Source organism: Balearica regulorum, chromosome 7 (genome assembly GCF_011004875.1).
Source record: "Balearica regulorum gibbericeps isolate bBalReg1 chromosome 7, bBalReg1.pri, whole genome shotgun sequence".
Classification (NCBI taxonomy): Eukaryota; Metazoa; Chordata; class Aves; order Gruiformes; family Gruidae; genus Balearica; species Balearica regulorum.
Genome location: NC_046190.1, coordinates 8,035,158 through 8,054,704, shown reverse-complemented (window position 1 = coordinate 8,054,704; position 19,547 = coordinate 8,035,158). Strand labels below are relative to the sequence as shown.

At 41.8% G+C, this 19,547-nt stretch overlaps 1 protein-coding gene across 2 annotated transcripts in view; it reads right to left on the bottom strand.

Annotated features, from left to right (window-relative positions):
- Positions 1 to 18,048, bottom strand: part of SHTN1 (shootin 1) — a 67,995-nt gene extending 49,947 nt beyond the window's left edge. The window contains exons 1-4 of one of the 2 annotated variants that reach the window (XM_075757816.1): positions 17,837 to 17,992; positions 8,018 to 8,070; positions 2,895 to 2,999; positions 157 to 217 (exon numbers count right to left, since the gene is read on the bottom strand). Coding sequence is in view for 1 of the 2 variants with exons in the window: in XM_075757815.1 (XP_075613930.1) it covers positions 157 to 217; positions 8,018 to 8,070; positions 17,837 to 17,894 (172 nt within the window). In the remaining variant the exon portion in view is untranslated. Of the gene's footprint in view, positions 1 to 156; positions 218 to 2,894; positions 3,000 to 8,017; positions 8,071 to 17,836 lie in introns of both variants that reach the window. The other variant, XM_075757815.1, reaches the window with a different exon arrangement.
- Between the last annotated feature and the right edge of the window lie 1,499 nt (positions 18,049 to 19,547).

The following is a 19,547-nucleotide window of genomic DNA, read 5'->3' as shown; positions in this document are numbered from 1 at the left end:
TCAAAGTCTCACTGGATTAACTCCTTAAAACAACGCTTTGAAGGAGAAACAGCAAGTGGACTTGAATCTCAGCATTCTTATCACTGCTGGAGATTATGCAGAGTAATGTTCATAACTCTCTAGATCAAGAAATTCCCACTAACATTATCAACTTACTTTTCTGAAACTCCTCCAGTTTTTTGACAGCCTCATCTCGTTCTTGCTTGATTTTGTCGCACTGTAGGAGAAGAGAAAATTGAAATGAAACACCGATCCCAGTTATTTAATTAGCAGTCAGTCACAACATGCAAAATCAACAAAGATCAATTGCCAGCACAATAATGTACAGAAGCCTATGAAAGCATCATTTCTTTTTGCTCTGTCATGTAAGATCAATGGAAACTATGCATAAAAAATTCACTACCTACAGTATTTCCTATCCAAACTGGCAAGTTGTACTTCATTTTAGGTTTCAATTCAGAGCTACTCTGAAAATATTTTAGAAGAGCCACATTATCCAAAACTGATATAAGCAGTTATCCTGTTCCACACAACAGTAAAAGCAATACTACTTTGCACATCAAGAATATGCTTTAAGTCTAGTTTACTTAACACAAATAGACTTGGAAGAGAGGCCTGCATTTCTATACCTACCATGTGCAAGGAAAACCTCAAAGCCAATAAACAGGGACATGCTGTTCAGTTTCATAACATCACAAGCAAAGCTTCAGCCTTGAAGAGGGGAGGACGCTCATTTTCATACTTTGAGGATTTCCCATCACCCCAGTTTTATTAATTTGGGGGTCAATGCTAATACTACACAGGGCTGCAATCACTGATCTTACAGTGGAAAGGTTTCTTCAAAAAGAAAGAATAAAGCAGACGTTAAATAGACTTCTCTAAGAAAACCCCTTCTATAAGCAAATGAAAGAACTCAAAGAAATGAGTAAACTTCACAAGAGACACAGTCAGTGATTAACTACACTGTGAAAAACACATGACCCGGAGGGGAAGTATGACCAGCACACAACGTGTCTTACACACACAGCGTACCAGACATCCTTCCTCACACGCAGCTGTGTATGTTCACAGTAACAAATCAACGTAAGGCCATGAATTAACTTCTGGAAGAGATCTATGTGACTGATCTCCTTCCAGTGCAACTGCAATTACAAGGATACCAGTCAGTGGAACAGAACTGGGGAAAAAAACCTGAAATGATTTTGCTCAATTTTCAGTTTTTCCACATGAGGACCCACTTTGAGTTAGCTGGGAAAGGAGCCTGCTGTTAAGCAACAAGAAGGGAGACAGTCCGATTCAAAGACAGCCAAATTCAAGAGAGCCCTTCTATCAGCTCCAGAGGACTTTGGATGAGGCCCAAAGGAGGATCTGCTCTTGGGCAAGGAGAGGATGCCATTGATGTCGCCTCAGGAGCAGCCTCCATGCAGGCTTTGGAAGCTATCTGTGGGAGCAAAAGGAGCTGCACTCGCAATCTCTCTTATCACGGCACTGGGTTGTTGAGGCAAGGGACAGCGGCCAAGTAGGGGGGACAGGTAAGTAACCAGCTGCTGTAAAGGTCTATGAAACACGAAAGAGTTGCAGAAGGAGCAAGGAGTGCTGAGCAAGCAGTGCTGGATGAGGACTCACCGTTTCACCTGGCCCTGTTAACAAAGAAGCTGATCAGAGAATCTTGCACAGGAGAGGAGGGGAAGGGAAATCTGTGCATGAATCTTGCTGCTTGCTGCTCTCCCTTTCAGTTTCCTCAGCAAAAATTTGCCTTACCTTACTGGCAGAAGTACAGTCTAAGAACAGTAAAAGATGCAGAAAGAAAGTATTTCTGATTGTTCCTGCAGAGCACAGCTCCGCTGCAAAAGGAGGATCAGTGTGAGCTGCTGCCTCTTCGTATTTTACAAGTGACACACTGTAACCACACTGGCATACTTCACCCACAGATTCTTCCCCACGCTGCAAGCTTTCAGCCCACTGCCCATTAAGTGATCAAGCGCTTTTAATGCTCAGTTTAAAACCCAGGAAGATTAGCATTTTAATGATCCGATCTGTTGCCTGTGGAAGTCAACAAGACACTTTCCTACTGATGGAAACTTTGATGTAGAGGATGCGGTACCTCCCTATCCTAATGACAGGAAAAACTCCTTTTGAAATCCTCCAGCGACATGGTGTAAAGCGTAACAGCTTCCCCTGTGCAGCAAAAAGGGAAGTTAAATGACCTATTCCACTTCACCTTGAGTGCTATTTTCAGAGAGCTCCATTTGGACCACGGCAAGCTGGCTATTCTCCTGATAGCTACACGTTTCTCTGCACCATCAGGGTCTGTAGATTTAGGTGTCTGCAGAGCAATTCCTGCTCCCAGTTGCAGCATTTTGAATATTTTTCTTTTGCTGCTACTGTGCTTCAGAATGAAAAAGCAGGAAGAAAAGGAGAGCAGGAGATTGTTGCCCTTGCTGAAATGATCAATGGAAAGCACTTTGCCTTTTGTCTTGCAATCAGACCCGTGCAAGCAGAGCTGTTACAAGTCCTACCAAAAAAACCTAGTTTATCTCCAATTTAGCGAGGAATTAGAAAAAGTTGAGATTGTCTTTAACTACTTGTACTGTTTCAAACTGGAAAGTTATGCAAACAAAATATTCCTATAAAGTAATTAAATAAAAAACACTGTCATCCCTTAAAATAAATTGACCTTACCTTTAAAACAGTTAAGTTTTAAAATATCAAAATTTAGAAGTGTTAGTTGATCTCAAAAAGCTGCACTGAAGCCTGTAACATTCACAATCACCTCACCTTTCATAACAGCAATTTGAGGCATATACAGTAGAATTGTTAATGGACAAGAATATCGCTAATCCTAAATATTAAAAGGGAAATAGCATAACATTACTATAAAATCTACCGTTCACCTTTCACATTCAAGTGCATGCAACTGTTGAGGAGGAACAGCTTTCAAGTATTCACTAAGTGTCCCCTTGTCAGTATTAGCAGATAGTGCCATACTCAAGAGTACCCTCAAATGAAAAAAAAAAAAAAAGTCAGTAACTCCTGGATTGTTGGTCAATTTTCTGTTTTTAACTTTATTTTAGTAAGACGTTCATCTTCTCTGAAGAGGAAAATGAGCATTTACACAATTTTATGTACTATATTTTTAATCTAATATTTATAGCACCATTATCTCAATAAAAACCAAAGGTAATAGACTATAGAATCATAGAATCATTTAGGTTGGAAAAGACCTTTAAGATCATCAAGTCGAACCTTTAACCTGGCACTGCCAACTCTACCACTAAACCATGTCCCTAAGCACCACATCTACACATCTTGTAAACACCTCCAGGGACAGTAACTCCACTAGTTCCCTGGGCAGCCTGTTCCAATGCCTGACAACCCTTTTGGTGAAGATATTTTTCCTAATATCCAATCTAAACCTCCCCTGGCACAACTTGAGGCCATTTCCCCTTGTGCTATCGCTTGTTACCTGGGAGAACAGACCAACCCCCACCTGGCTACACCCTCCTTTCAGGTAGTTGCAGAGAGTGATCAGGTCTCCCCTCAGCCTCCTTTTCTCCAGGCTGAACAACCCCAGGTCCCTCAGCTGCTCCTCATCAGACTTGTGCTCCAGACCCTTCACCAGCTTCGCTGCTCTTCTTCCAGTCCTGAACTAACTATAGGAGTCAACAAGAATTTCTTGGCAGCAAAAAGAATTTGCATCTGTATTTTTAGAAACAAATTAACAATTAAAAAATTCATTTTGTGAATAACTCCTTACAATGCTTCATCTTTGGAGGAGCAAGTTCAGGAGCTTTGCCGATCCCACTCGGTTTCAGATTTTTGCCTTCTAGGTATACAAGATACAAGGCAATACTTTCATTTCTAGTACAGAGAACTGATATGCTGACTACTTAGAAGCAAATCACATAACATGTCAAAGATCAGTGTTCAAACCAAACACTGCATATATAGCAAGGTGAACAGCAGTACACGAACTTGGCCTGCACTTGGAGCTAGCACAATACCAGGATAGTACCATGCCATCATGGGAATCTGACACTACAATGTGATGCTGGGAAGTCGATGCACACAACAACCACCTGGAAGCCTGTGGGTACACAGGTCTCCACACACTCGCTCCCACCAGCCTAATGACTCTTTGCCACTAATTCCAGGGAGGCCTGGTTTTCTTGTCTATTCTCTTCTAACAGACTTCTTTTTTGCCAATTACTTTGCACATAAGCTCCTACTGACTTCAGTAAAGGGCCTTCAAAGGGCAAAAACAAGAAACAGATTGTTCAGTCCAGATATTAAGATGCAAGAAGTTCACGTAGTAGCCATCCAGTCAATTAAGCCATTGCTAAGCAACACAAGATCCATTCTTTCCCATTTACACAAGACTGCGAAATTTATGCAGATTTAATGCTTGTTCTAAAATTATGAGTTTGGTACAGTGCTCGAAAGTATCCTATGACATTTGCTGTACTCTACTTACAGACAGAATGAGCACGTCATCAAGGCAGAATCCCTTCTCTGTTCCCATTTGGTGACAAAACATAATCCACTCTATACATGTTCTTTAACAGAGCAAACACCATGAATGATGTATCAGAGATACAGTATTACACCTACTGTTTTGGAAAGCTGTCTTTTTTTTTTCTTTTTTTTTTGGCCTACTGGCAGCATGACAAAACACTGTCAAAACCAGCGTTCAAAGTCATTTCTGTTTGATTAGCAAGTAGTCAAATATTTATTCATGATCTGACTCCAAATAGGTCAGAACTGCATATTAAGTTATCTACATCTGTGTGCAACTAAATGTTAGTTATCTCTTTTTTGGGGACTGGTATGCATGTTTACTTGGGTACTTCAATTAAAAGGATGACCTAAGGCAAGTAATCTGCCAATGTCATTTTTGTTCCGGTTTTGGAAGTACTAAAAATACTAATAAAAAATATGCCTGCATCAATTTTGTCAGAGACCCCACCAGAGGTCTCCAAATTGGCAGTTTAGCAAGGCAATGAGGAAGACACACTGCGGATCAAAGATCTACATTTTGCTCCTGAATTTTCATGGTTATTAGCACCCTTTTAAGCAGCAGTGCTTTGAACAAAGTAACCTACGTAAAAGTCAATTTACTTTCTAATCTTAAGAAAAAATACGGAACAAAGTGCATAAATTTTCAGAAATTAAAATTAATCTTATTTTAAGTTAGCTGCCTGTTATGCACCACGTTCCATGTTTCTAATATAAACTAGAATCATTCCTCCATGACACAGCTCATCTTTCAGAGCCATAAAAGTGTGCTGGTGACTTGGAAAAAAATTCCACCAAGTGCGTCAAAAGCACATACATACAGACTGCTATCTAACTGCATACACAGTATGGTACTTTCCACAAATAATCAGCAAATCTTTTTTCTGAAACAATTAATTCTCTATTCTTTTCCTCCTATCGACGCAATTATATGACCACAATTGATACAGAGGAAGCCATTTGCTTACACTCACACTGACAGTGGCAGAAACTGGAACAGAAGGCACCCACAACTTCCCAGACCCACAGGCAGAAATAGCCCGTGCTATACTTCCTCCAATATCAGGTTTGATCCTGCAAAGCACAAGCTAAGATACAAAGTTAGAGAGAAGCTAACGAGCTTTTACCCAGCCCTGCAGTAACACGAGGAATAGTTTCTTCCACTATTGGCACTGTAAGGAAACATAACCATGAACTCTGTATCAGTAGATTCTTTTTTTTTTTGTAGAAGAAATGCACTTAGGGCCTCACACTTAACCACTTGAGTCCAAGCACTTAAACAATTAAGCAGGACTGCTTACAGAGGCACACCAATTTGCAGGATAGAGGTTATTGGATGGAGAATACTTGCATAACTGAAAATCCTCCAACCCTGAGCACGTGCTTAACTTATTTGCCTGACTGGGGACGTAATCCCCATGTGCTCAGGGTTGGGGGATTTTCAGTTGTTATGCAAGTATTCTGGAAACATCGTACCAACCTTCAGAAGAAACACACAGAAGTGGCTAGAGATATGCAGTTATAGGAAAGAAGTCCTGTGAGAGAGAGGAACAGGGAAGAAAGAAGAGCAGAACGCAAGAAACAACCTCAGAATATCTAATTTCATCTCAATTTTGGCAACAAAATTTTTCATTAGATTTGCCTTTAAAGAAAAAAATTTTCTAAATAAAAATGCAGCTCAAGAAAAGCCTCCTCATTGCCCTCCCCGCCCCCAACCTAAACAAAGCTTTGTTGAAGGAACACCAAAACTAGCAGGACTTGGGTTCAGGGCAAAGCTGGGTTTTTCCTGCAGTGGACAGTCCTGGTGTGGAACTCCTCACACGTGATGGAAGCCAACAATCAGCATGGGCCTGGGGGTAACAGGACAAAATTAAGGGAGAGAGCTGTGGACGGCAGAATGCAGTGAAACCACATGCAGCTGAGGAAGTCCCCCGGCTGCCAGTGGTTTGAAGACTGGAAGAGTACTCTGTGGAGGTGTTATTTGTGCTTTTCCGCTCCTCCCTCCATGTTGCTGTCAGAGACAGGATACTGGACTAAATGGACTCTTGGTCTAATTCAGTTTCATTCTCCTTTTGTTTTGAGCACTAGGAGATGAATTGCCAGAGTCTTCCGGACAGCAAAAATAGAGGACAGATTTCCTGGGATATCTGAGGCTCTGGTGTAAGACAGCAAAACGGGAATGCGGCAACAAGCACAGTAAAAAGATAAGGTCAGTGGGTAGGAGGGAGTGAAGCACAATACGCTGAGCTCGGTGGAAATACACATAATCACTGCTGAAGCAGAATATGAAGATAAGCTTCCAGTTTTCTTTAATAATGAGAAAGTAGTTAAGGACAAGGTCTTCCCAATACAGCCTTGAATTGTAATGTTTGTAACAACTGGACTAAAAGTGACCATTCAGAAATGACTTCACAAAAAGCTAAATTAAACCTACATGCCTTGGCAGCTAACAGGGATTTGAAAACTAACATGTTTCTTCATCTTCAGCTCACTAATACTGGAAAAAGGATAATACTCTGTTTACAACACAGTGCAGCACAGACTCCTCTGCCTTCCTCGCTATCTAGAACTGATAAGAGGCTTTTTCTGCCCACAGTTTCTTTTGGCAAATATCTGCTAAAAACCTTTTGCACATCAGCCTGGATATATGCAACACAACAGTACCATCAAATCTCTCTCAGAGTTCTCTGTTTCTGTTGGCTTCCTCACAGAAAGCAGGTGTGTTGAATGAACAAGAGTCCTGGGTGGGAAGAGATACCTTACCGAATGTGTTTAATTTTACTACTAGAAAGACAGTTCATCATAATTACAATGAACAATCTAGAAAGTGGTCATTATTTTCTTCTCCAGTATCTCTGAGCATTAAAAAATTAAGCCTGCAGTAATGTATGAAGTTCAGCCTATACATTCAAAGCTTCTTTTCAAGTTGTACAGGCACACAAATTTCACAGAAGGATGCGTGATATGCTGCAAATCCATTTTATGCCGCAGTACCATTCTGCGAATTGAGATAAGACATCTTGCTCTCCTGTTAAAAACTGGATTAGGTTTTTTCAGGGTGGGGGACACGCACTTCAAATACCTTCAGAAATCATATTCCTACATTCCGAATTTTCAGAAAGGCTGGGTGATGCAAGTTGTTCTATTTTCTTTTCAGTAAGTCTCACCATGCAAATCAATTTGTAATAAAACAAGGCTTAGATCCAAGAGAAACAAATTTTCCTAAGAATATCTAAACACTTGAGCTGGTCTATGCTTACATTGTAATCATACGCAAACTGGCTATAGCAGCAATCATTTAAATATATATATATTTATAGCAACTTTTCTGGAGTGGGGCAGCTGGAATAGCTGTTGGGAGTTGCATTCACTGCTCCTTGATACGTACTTATTACTTGTAAGTAATCAGCTGAGCTCACAAAAGCAGACAACAACCTGCCATAACCAATAAGGTATTCAGATATTTAGCATAGTATTAAATAAATAATCAATAGATACAAACCTCTTCTTTCGTTTTCTTATTTTCTGCTCTAAGTTCTTCATATTCGCCAATAGCTAAACAAGAAGAAAAAAAGGAAAAAAGTTAATATTGCAGCACCTCCTTTACCTCCTTTTTACTCATTTTAAAGCTCTTCTGGCTATCTACATAGACTTCTTAAATAACATGGGTCATAAACTTCATTAATAGCCTATGGATGAACTGGATATCCTTTTAGAATTGAAGTAATTGGAAAGTGTCTGAAAAAGATGGTGGCTCCCAAAACAATCAATTTTTGATCAATGGAGAGTTAAACAATCTCATTGATTGAGTTCAAAAATTACAAGGTGAATGTACTGGCTTGCAGTCACCATTTTAAACCCACACTGGCTCAGGTTACAGATCAATGCTAGAAATCATGGTTAATGCAATACTGTTACACATAGGTACCTCCAGAGTAGCTGAGCACCTTTATTTATTTATTTATTAACATTTTCTTCCAACAAGAGTCCTATGAGAGTTTTTTTTTCTTTAAACTCCACAGAGGAGACATGAAAAGATTGTATAATATACCCAAGATCACACAAGAACTCAGCTGCAGGGACCAGCAGGGAAGCGATCAACCTCCAGGATGCTGGAAGTCCATTGTTTCAAACCAGTAAATAATATGCAGAAACAATTGATCGGCTACCAATTAAGCTTCCAGTTTACTGTGCAATTTTGTATGCCCTTCTTAAACTTTTTATTTTACTACCTTACGGATGTGCCATCATTGCCCCAACTTGCCAATTCTATTGTTCTCTCAATGTGTCCCGTATGGGCTATTTGGCCTTTGAGACCAGAAATTTTATTCTCACTAGAAAGAAGCTGAATACACCTCCAAACATTAGAGAAACAAACCTTGCTAAAAAGGATCACTTTCCAGTCTTTAAGATGCATACTGCAAGAATAAAATGAGAGGGCTGTTGACATTGCATCTTACTCCAGCCCCTCAGTTTCTCCTCACATTTCTTCTCGTACCTAACAGCAGCTACGCTAGGATATAGGTGTTATTTCAAGCCAACTTAATTAAAACTGGATAAAATGTATGAATATATAGTTTTCAGCTAATGATAGCAGATATGTTGGAGTTTCATCTTAAATTTAACATGTCTTACCCTAGATCCGAAGACATGATCATGTAGAGTCTGGTAGATTAGCCACCTGAAAACCCACTAGCCCCTTCGAGCTTTAGATAGTTGAACTTTTTCAAACAAGAAGCACTTACAAAGTTATACTTTACACTGTTGTGACATCCCTCGTCTCTCTCCTCAGCATTTCAAAATCTGCTGAAATAAAACTAATTCAACTCACTCCTGAAAGCTAGGTCCATGGCATCATTGTTCTGCTTGCCTTCAACATACCTATTACTCACAGCAGCAGCACAGAAGTCCCTTAGATGTAAAAAACTCAAATTGTCATAATTCTTTTTTTCTCTAAGATCAGTTCATTTTAGAGATGCTGGACTGATGTACATTAAGCCTGGGATACAGACAGCAGTGTTAGCTCCTGGGCTAGTAACTCAAAACACAGGACTCTGCTCCTTATGTGCCCAGACCAGCAATGGGGAAATGGCAAGACCCTGCAGACTGTATTAACTAGAAAGGGAAACTGAGGAACAGTAGACATGTCTTAGCCAGAATCTCAGCATTGCTGTTACCAGCAAGCATTGAAAACTTTCCAGGGCTCTCAAAGAAAAAAAGTTCAATAAAACCACTGAAAACAAAGTCTCATGCCACATGCAAACTCAAAGGAAATCTGGTAATTTAAACAGATGGGAAAAAATCCTCACTGCCACTCATTGGAGTAAAAAGGTGTATCTAAAGAGTGGAATGAACAAAACCAGGTTTCTTAATGTGCCCTGTATCCCCACCCCAGTAAAACCAAGGTCTCTTATCCATCCCTTTCCTTTGACCCCAATTCTCCTTACCTACCCCTGAGACCCCTACCCCTCTCTCAAACTCAAGAAGCAGAAAAAAAACAACAGGTAGATGAACAGGGAAGATACCACACTGATGCAGTTGCTCTAAGAAAGGGCACCTAAAGTGAAACAACGTATTTCCTACACAAGAACACCAAAGTTACGCCTGTTGATCGCTGTTCCACTTCTAAGACATTTTCCTGTTCCCTGCAGGAAAAGAAGGGAAGAGATTTCTAGCATCAAGATGCAAGAAAAGGAATGAAAACTCTACCAACAGATAAGAATTCAAGCTTCTTCATACTTGAAAACTGCTCGCGTTTGCTCGCCTTTAAGGCAAACTTATACTTGCTATTCAATACTTTACAAGTGACTGAAAAAGGTAAATACAGATTTGCCCCACCCACGACAGCTCCCCTCACATGCTCCGTGATCCGAGAATTCTGAATCATCAGCCCTTAAGGCATGGATACAAGAACAAGTTACCAAAAAAACAAGGACACGAACTTAAACAACACTCCAGCAATTCCCAGTAAGGGCTCACTGGAAATTAAACTGCCTGTTCAGGGCAGCCCTTCCCTCTTTTACCGTGGATGGTAGCCCACGGCATGTTCGTCATGGAATGCAAACACAAAATCATCAGCTACTCCATGCTGCACTCACATGGAAACTGTCTTCAGTGCCTTTTTACCATGCTCCCCCATTACTGTCATTGCAAAACTATTAGTTCTTCCTTCAATACACCTAACACCTAGTAAGGGTCAGATCTCTTAAAAGAATGGATGGCAATGTCTAGATGATGCTCCCACACAGATCTCATCATTCAGATTTTCAGGTATGGATTTATTAAACATTAAATCTAATGAAGAAACTGCTGGTTTTATCAGGCCTGGAAACAGAAATAGTAATTAAAAAAAGACTACATGCATTTTCTGCTGTATATCAGATTCTCTGCAAAAGACAGAAGATGACTTAGAAGTTATGAAGTGTGACTGGATTTTTTTCTTCTTTTTTTTTTACTTTGGGGGGGTATTGGGAATTTTTTATGCAAAGTTTTTCAAGTGTTTTGTGTACAATGAAGTTTTGAGGCCATCTCAAAAAAAGTCAAGAGTCTACATAGCCTTCACTGAAGCACTACGTGGCATAAAGGTGACAACGATGTCTTTGCTCTAAAACTACTCTAGAACAATTAATACCAGCAGCACTAGGCAACTCTTTACATCTTCCAAATCTCATCTAGATTATTAAACCTTAAAACCTCTCTGGTAGCTTAGGAGGTACCATTATCACTCATTTATAGATTGACAAGCCATAAATCCTGTTGTATGAGGACTTCCCTAAACCTTCTCTGAGAAACAGGACTATTTTTTCTCCCTAACCTATGAAGACTCTCACACAATATACACAACAACAATCGTACCTGAGCATCTCAAAACTTCTTACATCTCACTTGACTCAATCAGATTATGCTATATATAAATTAGCCTAGAATAAAGATATCTCTTTCCAATAAATTAGTGGTGAATGAAACAAACAAGTGAAGATGCTTTACTAAAGGTGCTACTAAAATTCCAGAATTATACATAATTTTCTCAAAGAATCAATATTGTAGCATATATTGATAGTAAAATGCCTATGTTGTACTCACTAGCCTCCAGTGAATCTTGAAGAACTCTAATAAGTAAATATCAGAGACTTCTTGAGGTATTGTCACTGTCTGACATCAGCTTCTGTTTATCCTTAACAGAATTATTCCTGATATACAACAGTATTATATAAACATTTTATCAGGATCCAAATCACATTCAGGCTACCTTGATACATCCTGAGAACAACACTACAACTTAATTTCAAGACTAAGGAAAGAAAAAAGCTGGAAAAAGGAGAAAAGAACAGAATGTTTTGGGCTATAGCTCTTAACCCACCCAAAACATATTCCCAGCCACCCTGCTCCTATTGTAAAACAGTCAAACCACAAAACAGCCAAAATGAGTGAACACAGCACGCTCCTTCATAATGTGACCATGCTCATTCACCAACTACTTACTCCTCAGCTCAGTTGGCCAGAAGAGACTGTCCTGTCAACATGTATTAATGCACTTTATCTGTATTAAATTAAGCAGGTAATTTTGTATACAGAAGCTCCTTTAATTATATCTTAGTCTTTTGATTTTTAGTTGTGAATCTGTGTCTCCTGAACCTGGATTTGCTAACAGAAGATCTGTATTATCTAAATTAGATGTTTTATATATTAGATACTTATTATGGCTAAAAAGCACTTATTAGTAAAAAAAGGTCATAAGGGTAAAAGTATGTAATGACTATAATTCATAGCGAACAACAGAAAAGACACCTTCATTTATGCAGAGTGAGGTGGTGAGACTCTTCTTACTCTTTTTATTAAAAAATTCATCAACCTCTTTTCTAAAGCTGTGTATTAAAATAATACAAATTAAAAAAAAACAACCTTAAACATGCTACATGCATTTACTTTAGCATTTATATTGTAAACCAGTGTGGCCTTCAAGTAGATTGAGAGCCTTTCCATGCCAAATTAATGGGTAATGCCGCTTCAGCATTTCAACCCTACTTATTTAATCAGAAAGTAAGCAAAGCTGTCAAGGAAAGCAAGTGCCATTCCACTATTTATTCTTCTAGACTACGGACCAGACATGTCTTTACTGGTAAAGGCAAGAGAAAGAGCTTACAATATGAGATGTCCTTTGGTCAGGATGAAACAAGCTAACATAATGAAGTCAGGTTTGGCTGGTAGAAGTAAGTTAACACCTGGCTTTTTGCAGGTTCGGATGTATCACTAGAGAAAGAATTACCCCCGACAGCAACACTGCACCAGAAGCTTTATTGGGACTGTTGCCACCACCCTCCTCATCCCAGTGTACCTGGAATAGGAAGAGTCAGGCCAAGTCTGTTGCACAGACCGTTTCTCAAATAGCAATGGTCTCCCTACAAGCAAAGCATGCACAAGAGCTGTTAATTGCTGTCACAAGTATAAACAAAAGTCAAAAGGGCTCAATTTTTCTCTTGTTCCCCATTTTAGGCTCAAAGAGTCCTTTCACTAAAACCAGGCAATCTCTATCTCAATGGGACAGCATCAGCCACATGCCAGCTACTTCAAACTGATGCCTGAGCGGCATTTTTAGCTTATCGTGGGCCTCCAGGAAAGAGAGATGGAGCCAAGGAATAAGCCCTTATGGGCTTGTGTAAAGGTGAAGGTATGTGATGGCATTATACCTGTTACTTTACAATGACTCCAAATCTTGAGTCAGTTATAATATATACACCTATTATGAGGCCTAAAGCTTATATGGCCAAACCAAGCTTTTGGTCACATGTCAGTTGCACTAGCTGATACTTACAAGATTCAATTACCAAATAGTTCTTTTTAAAAAAATAAACAAATAAAAATCACGTTTGTAAGGATATAAGGGTAAGCATTAAGTACAAATACTGTAAGTCAGATGCTGCACTGGTGCTCCCACATGCTTTGATTTGACTCAAATCTGTAAAACTGTGGACAAACAATTTTTTTAATGAGACCTCAAATTTGCATGCTGCAGTTTTAAAGCTTTCTGGAAAATGGACAGGGAAATTAAACACACCACAGCCTGATAAAGCCAAACCAGTAAGCTCACACCAAAAGATTTGCCTTCACAAGTGTCTGAAAAACAAGAAACTGAAGCAGGAAACACTTTTAAACTCTAATAAATGAAGAAAGCACTCAAGCAGGATGGGTTCTGCTGGGGAATGGTGACTGCTGTGTATGAACACCAACATAAACATACCCTAAACAAAGAAATTCCTCTGGCCATAAAAATTACCACTCTGCCACAAAGAAGAATATATTTGTCAAACCATATTAAAAGCTTGTCAATAGCACATATTTTAAAAGTACTGCTCTGAGATATTGCTGTCAGATTTGCAGTCTGTTCCTTAGAATATATATGGTATTCCCTTATTCAAACTTTCCGGCACTTTTTTTTTAAAGACATCAAATAGATCTTAAAAGAAAAAAAAAAAAAATTATACAGAGCCACAGTGCTTGAGACTAAAGACTGGAACTCATCACACTTCATGAAATCCAGCCAACACAGAGCAAGATAAGACCTTTAAAACTGGTGAAGAAAATCCAGGCAATATAGACATGTTTAGTGTATGTGTAGTTAACAGTAGTTGTTAAGCACAGTAATTTAGCAAAGTGACCAGAAATGTGACTCTGACAGTGGCGGCTGAAGTGTATTTTTACCTATTGGATAACTCCAGATGTTTTGGTTGCTGAATCCTGTTTTCAACTGAACAAAGAAGTGACACAGCAGAAGACGACTCTATCTTTAAGGGCAAAGTACCAGCAGTGCCAATAAAACCAAAGACAAACAAGGCAACCTTCCAGGCAGGTAACCAACCGCTGTTACGATGCAGTTGTTAGTTTGCTACGGTTCCTCAGGTTCTACAACCAACCATTAGTAACACAAGGTTTTGCCCACCTGATTTTGTTTTGTTTCAGTTTTAAGTCTTACCCACAGAAATTATAAGGGCCAGTTGGCCAGAAAATATCTGCACTGCTGAAAATATCACATAGAGTACAGTTAGGTAATACTAATATTTACAGTCAATCTGCTTTATCTAACCAAGCCCTCTCAGAAAGCTATTTACAAGACTAAAACTCAAACAATACTATTAAGTCCTAAATATGATCAATACAGAGATCGTGTTTCTTCATGATGCTCACCTTAAACTTGGTAATGGAGCAAGCTGAAGGATGATCAGTATCGGGTATCTGAGTCTAACACACAGGACTTGGAAAATTCAGCATGGGTGAAAGATAAGCATATCTTGCACACAGACAGCTTCAGTGTCCTTGTCACCATTCAAAGCTCTGCCAAACAGCCAAGTGAATTTGCCCAGACACCAGCCAGTGTCACAGCTGCCATTGGAATTGAGTGGACAGCTACGAAACACCTGCCTCAGGTTCAATCTACTGACCTTGTTTAGGGGAAGTCTAAGCAGCAGTTGAAATGTGACAGCAATCAGCCACGTATGCTGCTATTTGCCTTCCCCTCTACCTTTCACATCATTTCTCAGCCAGCTTAGTTACCTGATGTCAGGCGAGTTTCTCAAGACTACAAAAACACGTGTTGAAAGAGAAAGCAAACATGGGCTACTGAACAAATGTTCTCTGAAACCCCTTTAAATCAAAGGGTGTTTTTCAGAAATCTGACTACGGACCATAATGTTACAGTAATACAAAGCTATACGCCACTTTGAATGCAATAAAGATAGAACTCCTGCAAAGTACATACACTCATTACCCAAAATATTCAGAGACAGCAGATCCTTCCACCAACTGCATTTACTTCCAAAGTAATACTGTTATCTACACCTGTGGGCAGCAACAAGGAAAAATGAGAGACTTTTTTTTCCTCCTCTTTTCATGCTGCCTCTGTTTAACAGAGTATACTAAAATCACTTGAGGAAAGATGCTAGTATCTGAAATAGTCTTGCTTTGTTATCAATAAGAGTGAAGGGGAAACTACAGATTCAAATTTGCAGTACATAAAGAGGAAGCAAATTTACCTGCCCACAGTAACAATATTTAGGTCATTACTGTTAGGATAATTTTATGTATCTCATTACCTTTTCACCACTTGGACTCTTTGGGCACCTCAGACTTGTCAGTTAACATACTTTAACTACTAATTTAACTACTGTGTGCTACCATAATTTTGCATTGCTTTAGATGCAAACCAGCATATAGGAGAGCATTTTCAAAAGTTTTCCACGAGGTAACAACTTTCTCACCAGCCATACAATTACAAAAACATTTGTTAGCCTCACAAGATACTACAACTCCTATGTTTGGGGATGAACATCACCAAGAACAGTGCCTTACAGGACAGGGTCTGCCGAGTACAGTTTCTATTTCAACAGCTGAAGTGGATCTGGGACAGCCAGTCCTCAAGTTACAGTAACTTTCCCTTGAACTAATTCCTGCAGTCCTGTAAAATTTCATTAGACATTAAAGGATGCTCAGCCCACTGGAACTGAAGACTTTCAGACTTCAGAACTGAAGTCCCATCTAACCAATTGCAAGAGGCTAGGATTTCTCCAAAGAATAACCCAAACTCGTGTTTTTTGCAACTGATTATTGTCATTTTAGCAACTGTCCTTTTGGCACAGATAGCTCCTCCGGAGCCAACAATACTGGAGGGAAGCAGCAAAAAACCAGAATTTTAGCCTTATTTTTTGGTCCCACATTGTCAAAACACACAGCTATAAGATTATCATGAATTTTTGCACCCACTGAAATCCTTGTAAGTCAGAATCTACCCAGTGCAGCTAGTAAACACAAATGTACAATGCTTGAGTGTATGGGAACAATCAAAAAAGAAGTGCCAAAGCAGGTCACAAATAGTTCATAAATATCCAAGTGAAATTTGGTTAAGAAAAGCTTCTGCTATACAGCAAAGGTGACTGAGCACGTTTATGGTCAGAATGAATGACAGAAAAAGGGGCACTGATCACATCCCTGTAATTTCACTCTTTTACACAACTTTGTCCATCAGGTCCTTTCCAGACAGCTCCTCCCAGAAGAATGCAGCTGTGAATTACAGCACTGGTACTCTGTACCTACAGCCCATGAAGCTGCGAAATAGGAGGCACGCCGATCACTTGATGCATGCTCACAAGCAAATGTCCACAATTCAAATGGCTGGTAATGCTAGTTTTTCAAATGTTGCCTACCTGGTTAACCAAGGTAGAAACTTTGCTGGACCAACCTGATTTAGGGATAGACTGACCAGGGAAGTTAAAAATGGGCTGCCTTTTGAGCATCCAAACTCTTTTCCACGTCCCTTCTTGCAGAAGATGAAATATTGCAATGTTTTAGTTTCCTAGCCAAACTACCCACTCACGATGCACTCACGAAGCTGAATATCTACAAAGCTAAAGCACTGGACTTTTCTACAAAAGCACCGAGGGTGACTCACACAGGGAACCAAACTAGCCCAGGACAAGTGCTTCCTTTCATTTACACTGGAACTACAAAGGCTCTACAGCAACTTTCAGCATATCAGTGCAAGTCCCAAGCTATCAGTAGGAAGTTTACACACTGATGCAGAGTGGGACAGAGAGTGTTTGATGGGTTGGGTCAGTATCGGATCCTGCAACGCAGTGTGGGAGACGGGACACAACGCCGGGTTAGGCGCAGCCAGGCACTCCACATGAAGCTCAGCTCCACAGAGAAAAGTGAGGCAGATGGACTTTCACCCCCTGGAGCCGGTCAGACATCCAGGCTCACCAGTGCTGTTGGCTGGGGGATCAACGCCAGCTGTTAGCCATGCACCCATTACCAGCACACAGGTTAGACTGAACGCCGGGCTGGAAGGGTCACGTTGACAACAGCGACAGCCACGTGCTATGGCACCTCAGCCCCCTCACCACAACCCGCCATCGGCCACCACGACACCTGCGCTCACCCAGCTTCAGCCAAGAGCACCTGTGGGGAGGCAAGGCAGCTGGGATGGGCACTGACAAGGGGCACAGCCAAAACGTTTCACTCCCCTGATTTATTTTTTAAAGGCTTTTTTTTTTTTTCCTCTGCCTGTACAGACAAAGGGGCCTGGGAACGAGAAGGGACCCGATCGCGGGGCTGGGGGCCGCCCAGGCCGCAGCCGCTCGCGCCCCCCCAGGCGCAGGCCGCGCCCGCCCTGACGCGCCCCGTCCCCCTGCGCCGCCGGGCGCGGAGCCCTCGCCTCACGCCGCCCCGCGGCGGCCGCGCTCCCACCGGCCAAGCCCAGGCCCGCGGCAGAGAACGGGGAGCCGCTCTCTCCAGCACCGGAGGCGGCTACGACGGCGCCGCCCGCCCCTACCTTGGTCCTTCAGGCTGGCGAGGAGCTCCAGCTGCTTCTCCTCATCGGAGCTGTTCATCCTGACCCGCCGCCGCCGGCCAGCGGCTGCCCCGCTCCGCCTCACCTAGCGCGGCTTCACCTGGCAGCGGGCGGGCGTGAGGCGGCGGCCGGAGCCCCGGGGCGCGGCGGGCGCGGCGAGCGGCCCGGCCCGCTCTGCACATGCCCAGACTCCCGCGGCGCCCCAGTGAGCATGTGCGAGGGTGCGGGCACGGCGGCACCTCAGCCCGCGGGCAGGCACCGCCTGGCAGGCTGACACACAGCCCGCACACACGCGGGTTCAGGGCTCCTGTCACACCCCGCCCGCTCCCCAGGCCGGGCAGGGCCTCGGAGGGCTGCTCTGGTTGTTAACGAGGGGGTAGGAGCGGAAGAAAAGCACCAAGAGACCACCGGTCAGAGGAGACGGGTGCTCTAGTAACCCCGTTGGCGTGGTCAGCACTCCAGCCGCCCTCACGCAGGCACAGACGGGCCGTTAAGGACCTTCTCACCAGCCGCTCGGGCAGGGGTCTCCCACGGGGACCCCGTGAGCTGGGAAGAAGCCGTTCGGCACCGCTCCCTGCACGCCCGTGAACGTGTGCATTTTTAGTAAGCCCTTTTGCACGGTTTGCATAGGGCAGCTTTCCACTTAGGATCCGTGCACTGTCCAGAGGAGTGGTGGGAGGCCATAAGCCTGCTGTTTGAGTACTGTGGTATGAAGAAAACTAACAGGTTAAAAAAAAAAAAAAAAGAATTGGAGGATTGCATTACTCTTTGTGAGGATCAGAGGGAAACAACAGTGTGCCAGTTTCAGTGTCTGGCACTTAACTGCAATTTTGGACCCTGTTATGTTCATCTCAGAAGAACACAATTCTCTCTGCTCTTCTCTGACAATCCCTGCGTGGAAAAGGAGTGGATCCAGTGATGATCTTTCTATTAAAGTGGTTACCTTACCCAGCTTATCCAGAGTGACACTGAGTGCACTGCAGAATTTGTTTCTGCCTCTGGTTTTTGCTGAGCTTCAGTAGCGGTCAGCTGAGAGGCAGCTATCTTCAGATTTGCGTGGGCAATTCATATACCTCCATCCCTCCTTCTTTGGCGAACACGCATCGTTCACCATGGCAGGCAGGTCAGAAAACACAATATTGGCGCACACATGGCAACATTAGTTAGAAATACCTGGGAAGGAAAGGAAAAAGACCTCACTACAAAGAGTTGCTGAGTCCTCCTGCCGCCTTCCTCCCAGGCTGCATCCTGTAGTCTTCTTGTCTTGACCTAGTAAACCTTTAAAACGTGAAGAGACTCCATTCTGATGCTTTACAGTATTATCTGTCCCAGAAGTAGTTAACAACATGTGTAGCATCCTGGAAAGAAACCAGGAGACCCGTGTGAGCTATACTGGTGTCTCATAAGCGTGGTATGCTCGTGTAAGGCAAAGGAGGTCACGCAGGGAAGTTTCGTAAGCTAGTCAGCTTATTTTGAACTAGTCAGCACAAAGCGCATTTAACTGTACCAAAGGCAAAGTTATAAATTCATGCTCCTAGAGGTGGAGTCATATGCAAAGAATGGGAAATTATCTTGGAAAACGAAGGCTCTGTAGAGGAAGTGGGAGGCAAAGTGCAAGTAATTACATATGTGTTGCCAGTAAGGTATTGCAGCAAAAGAATGGGATGTACAGTGACGACAGGTAAAAAAATTC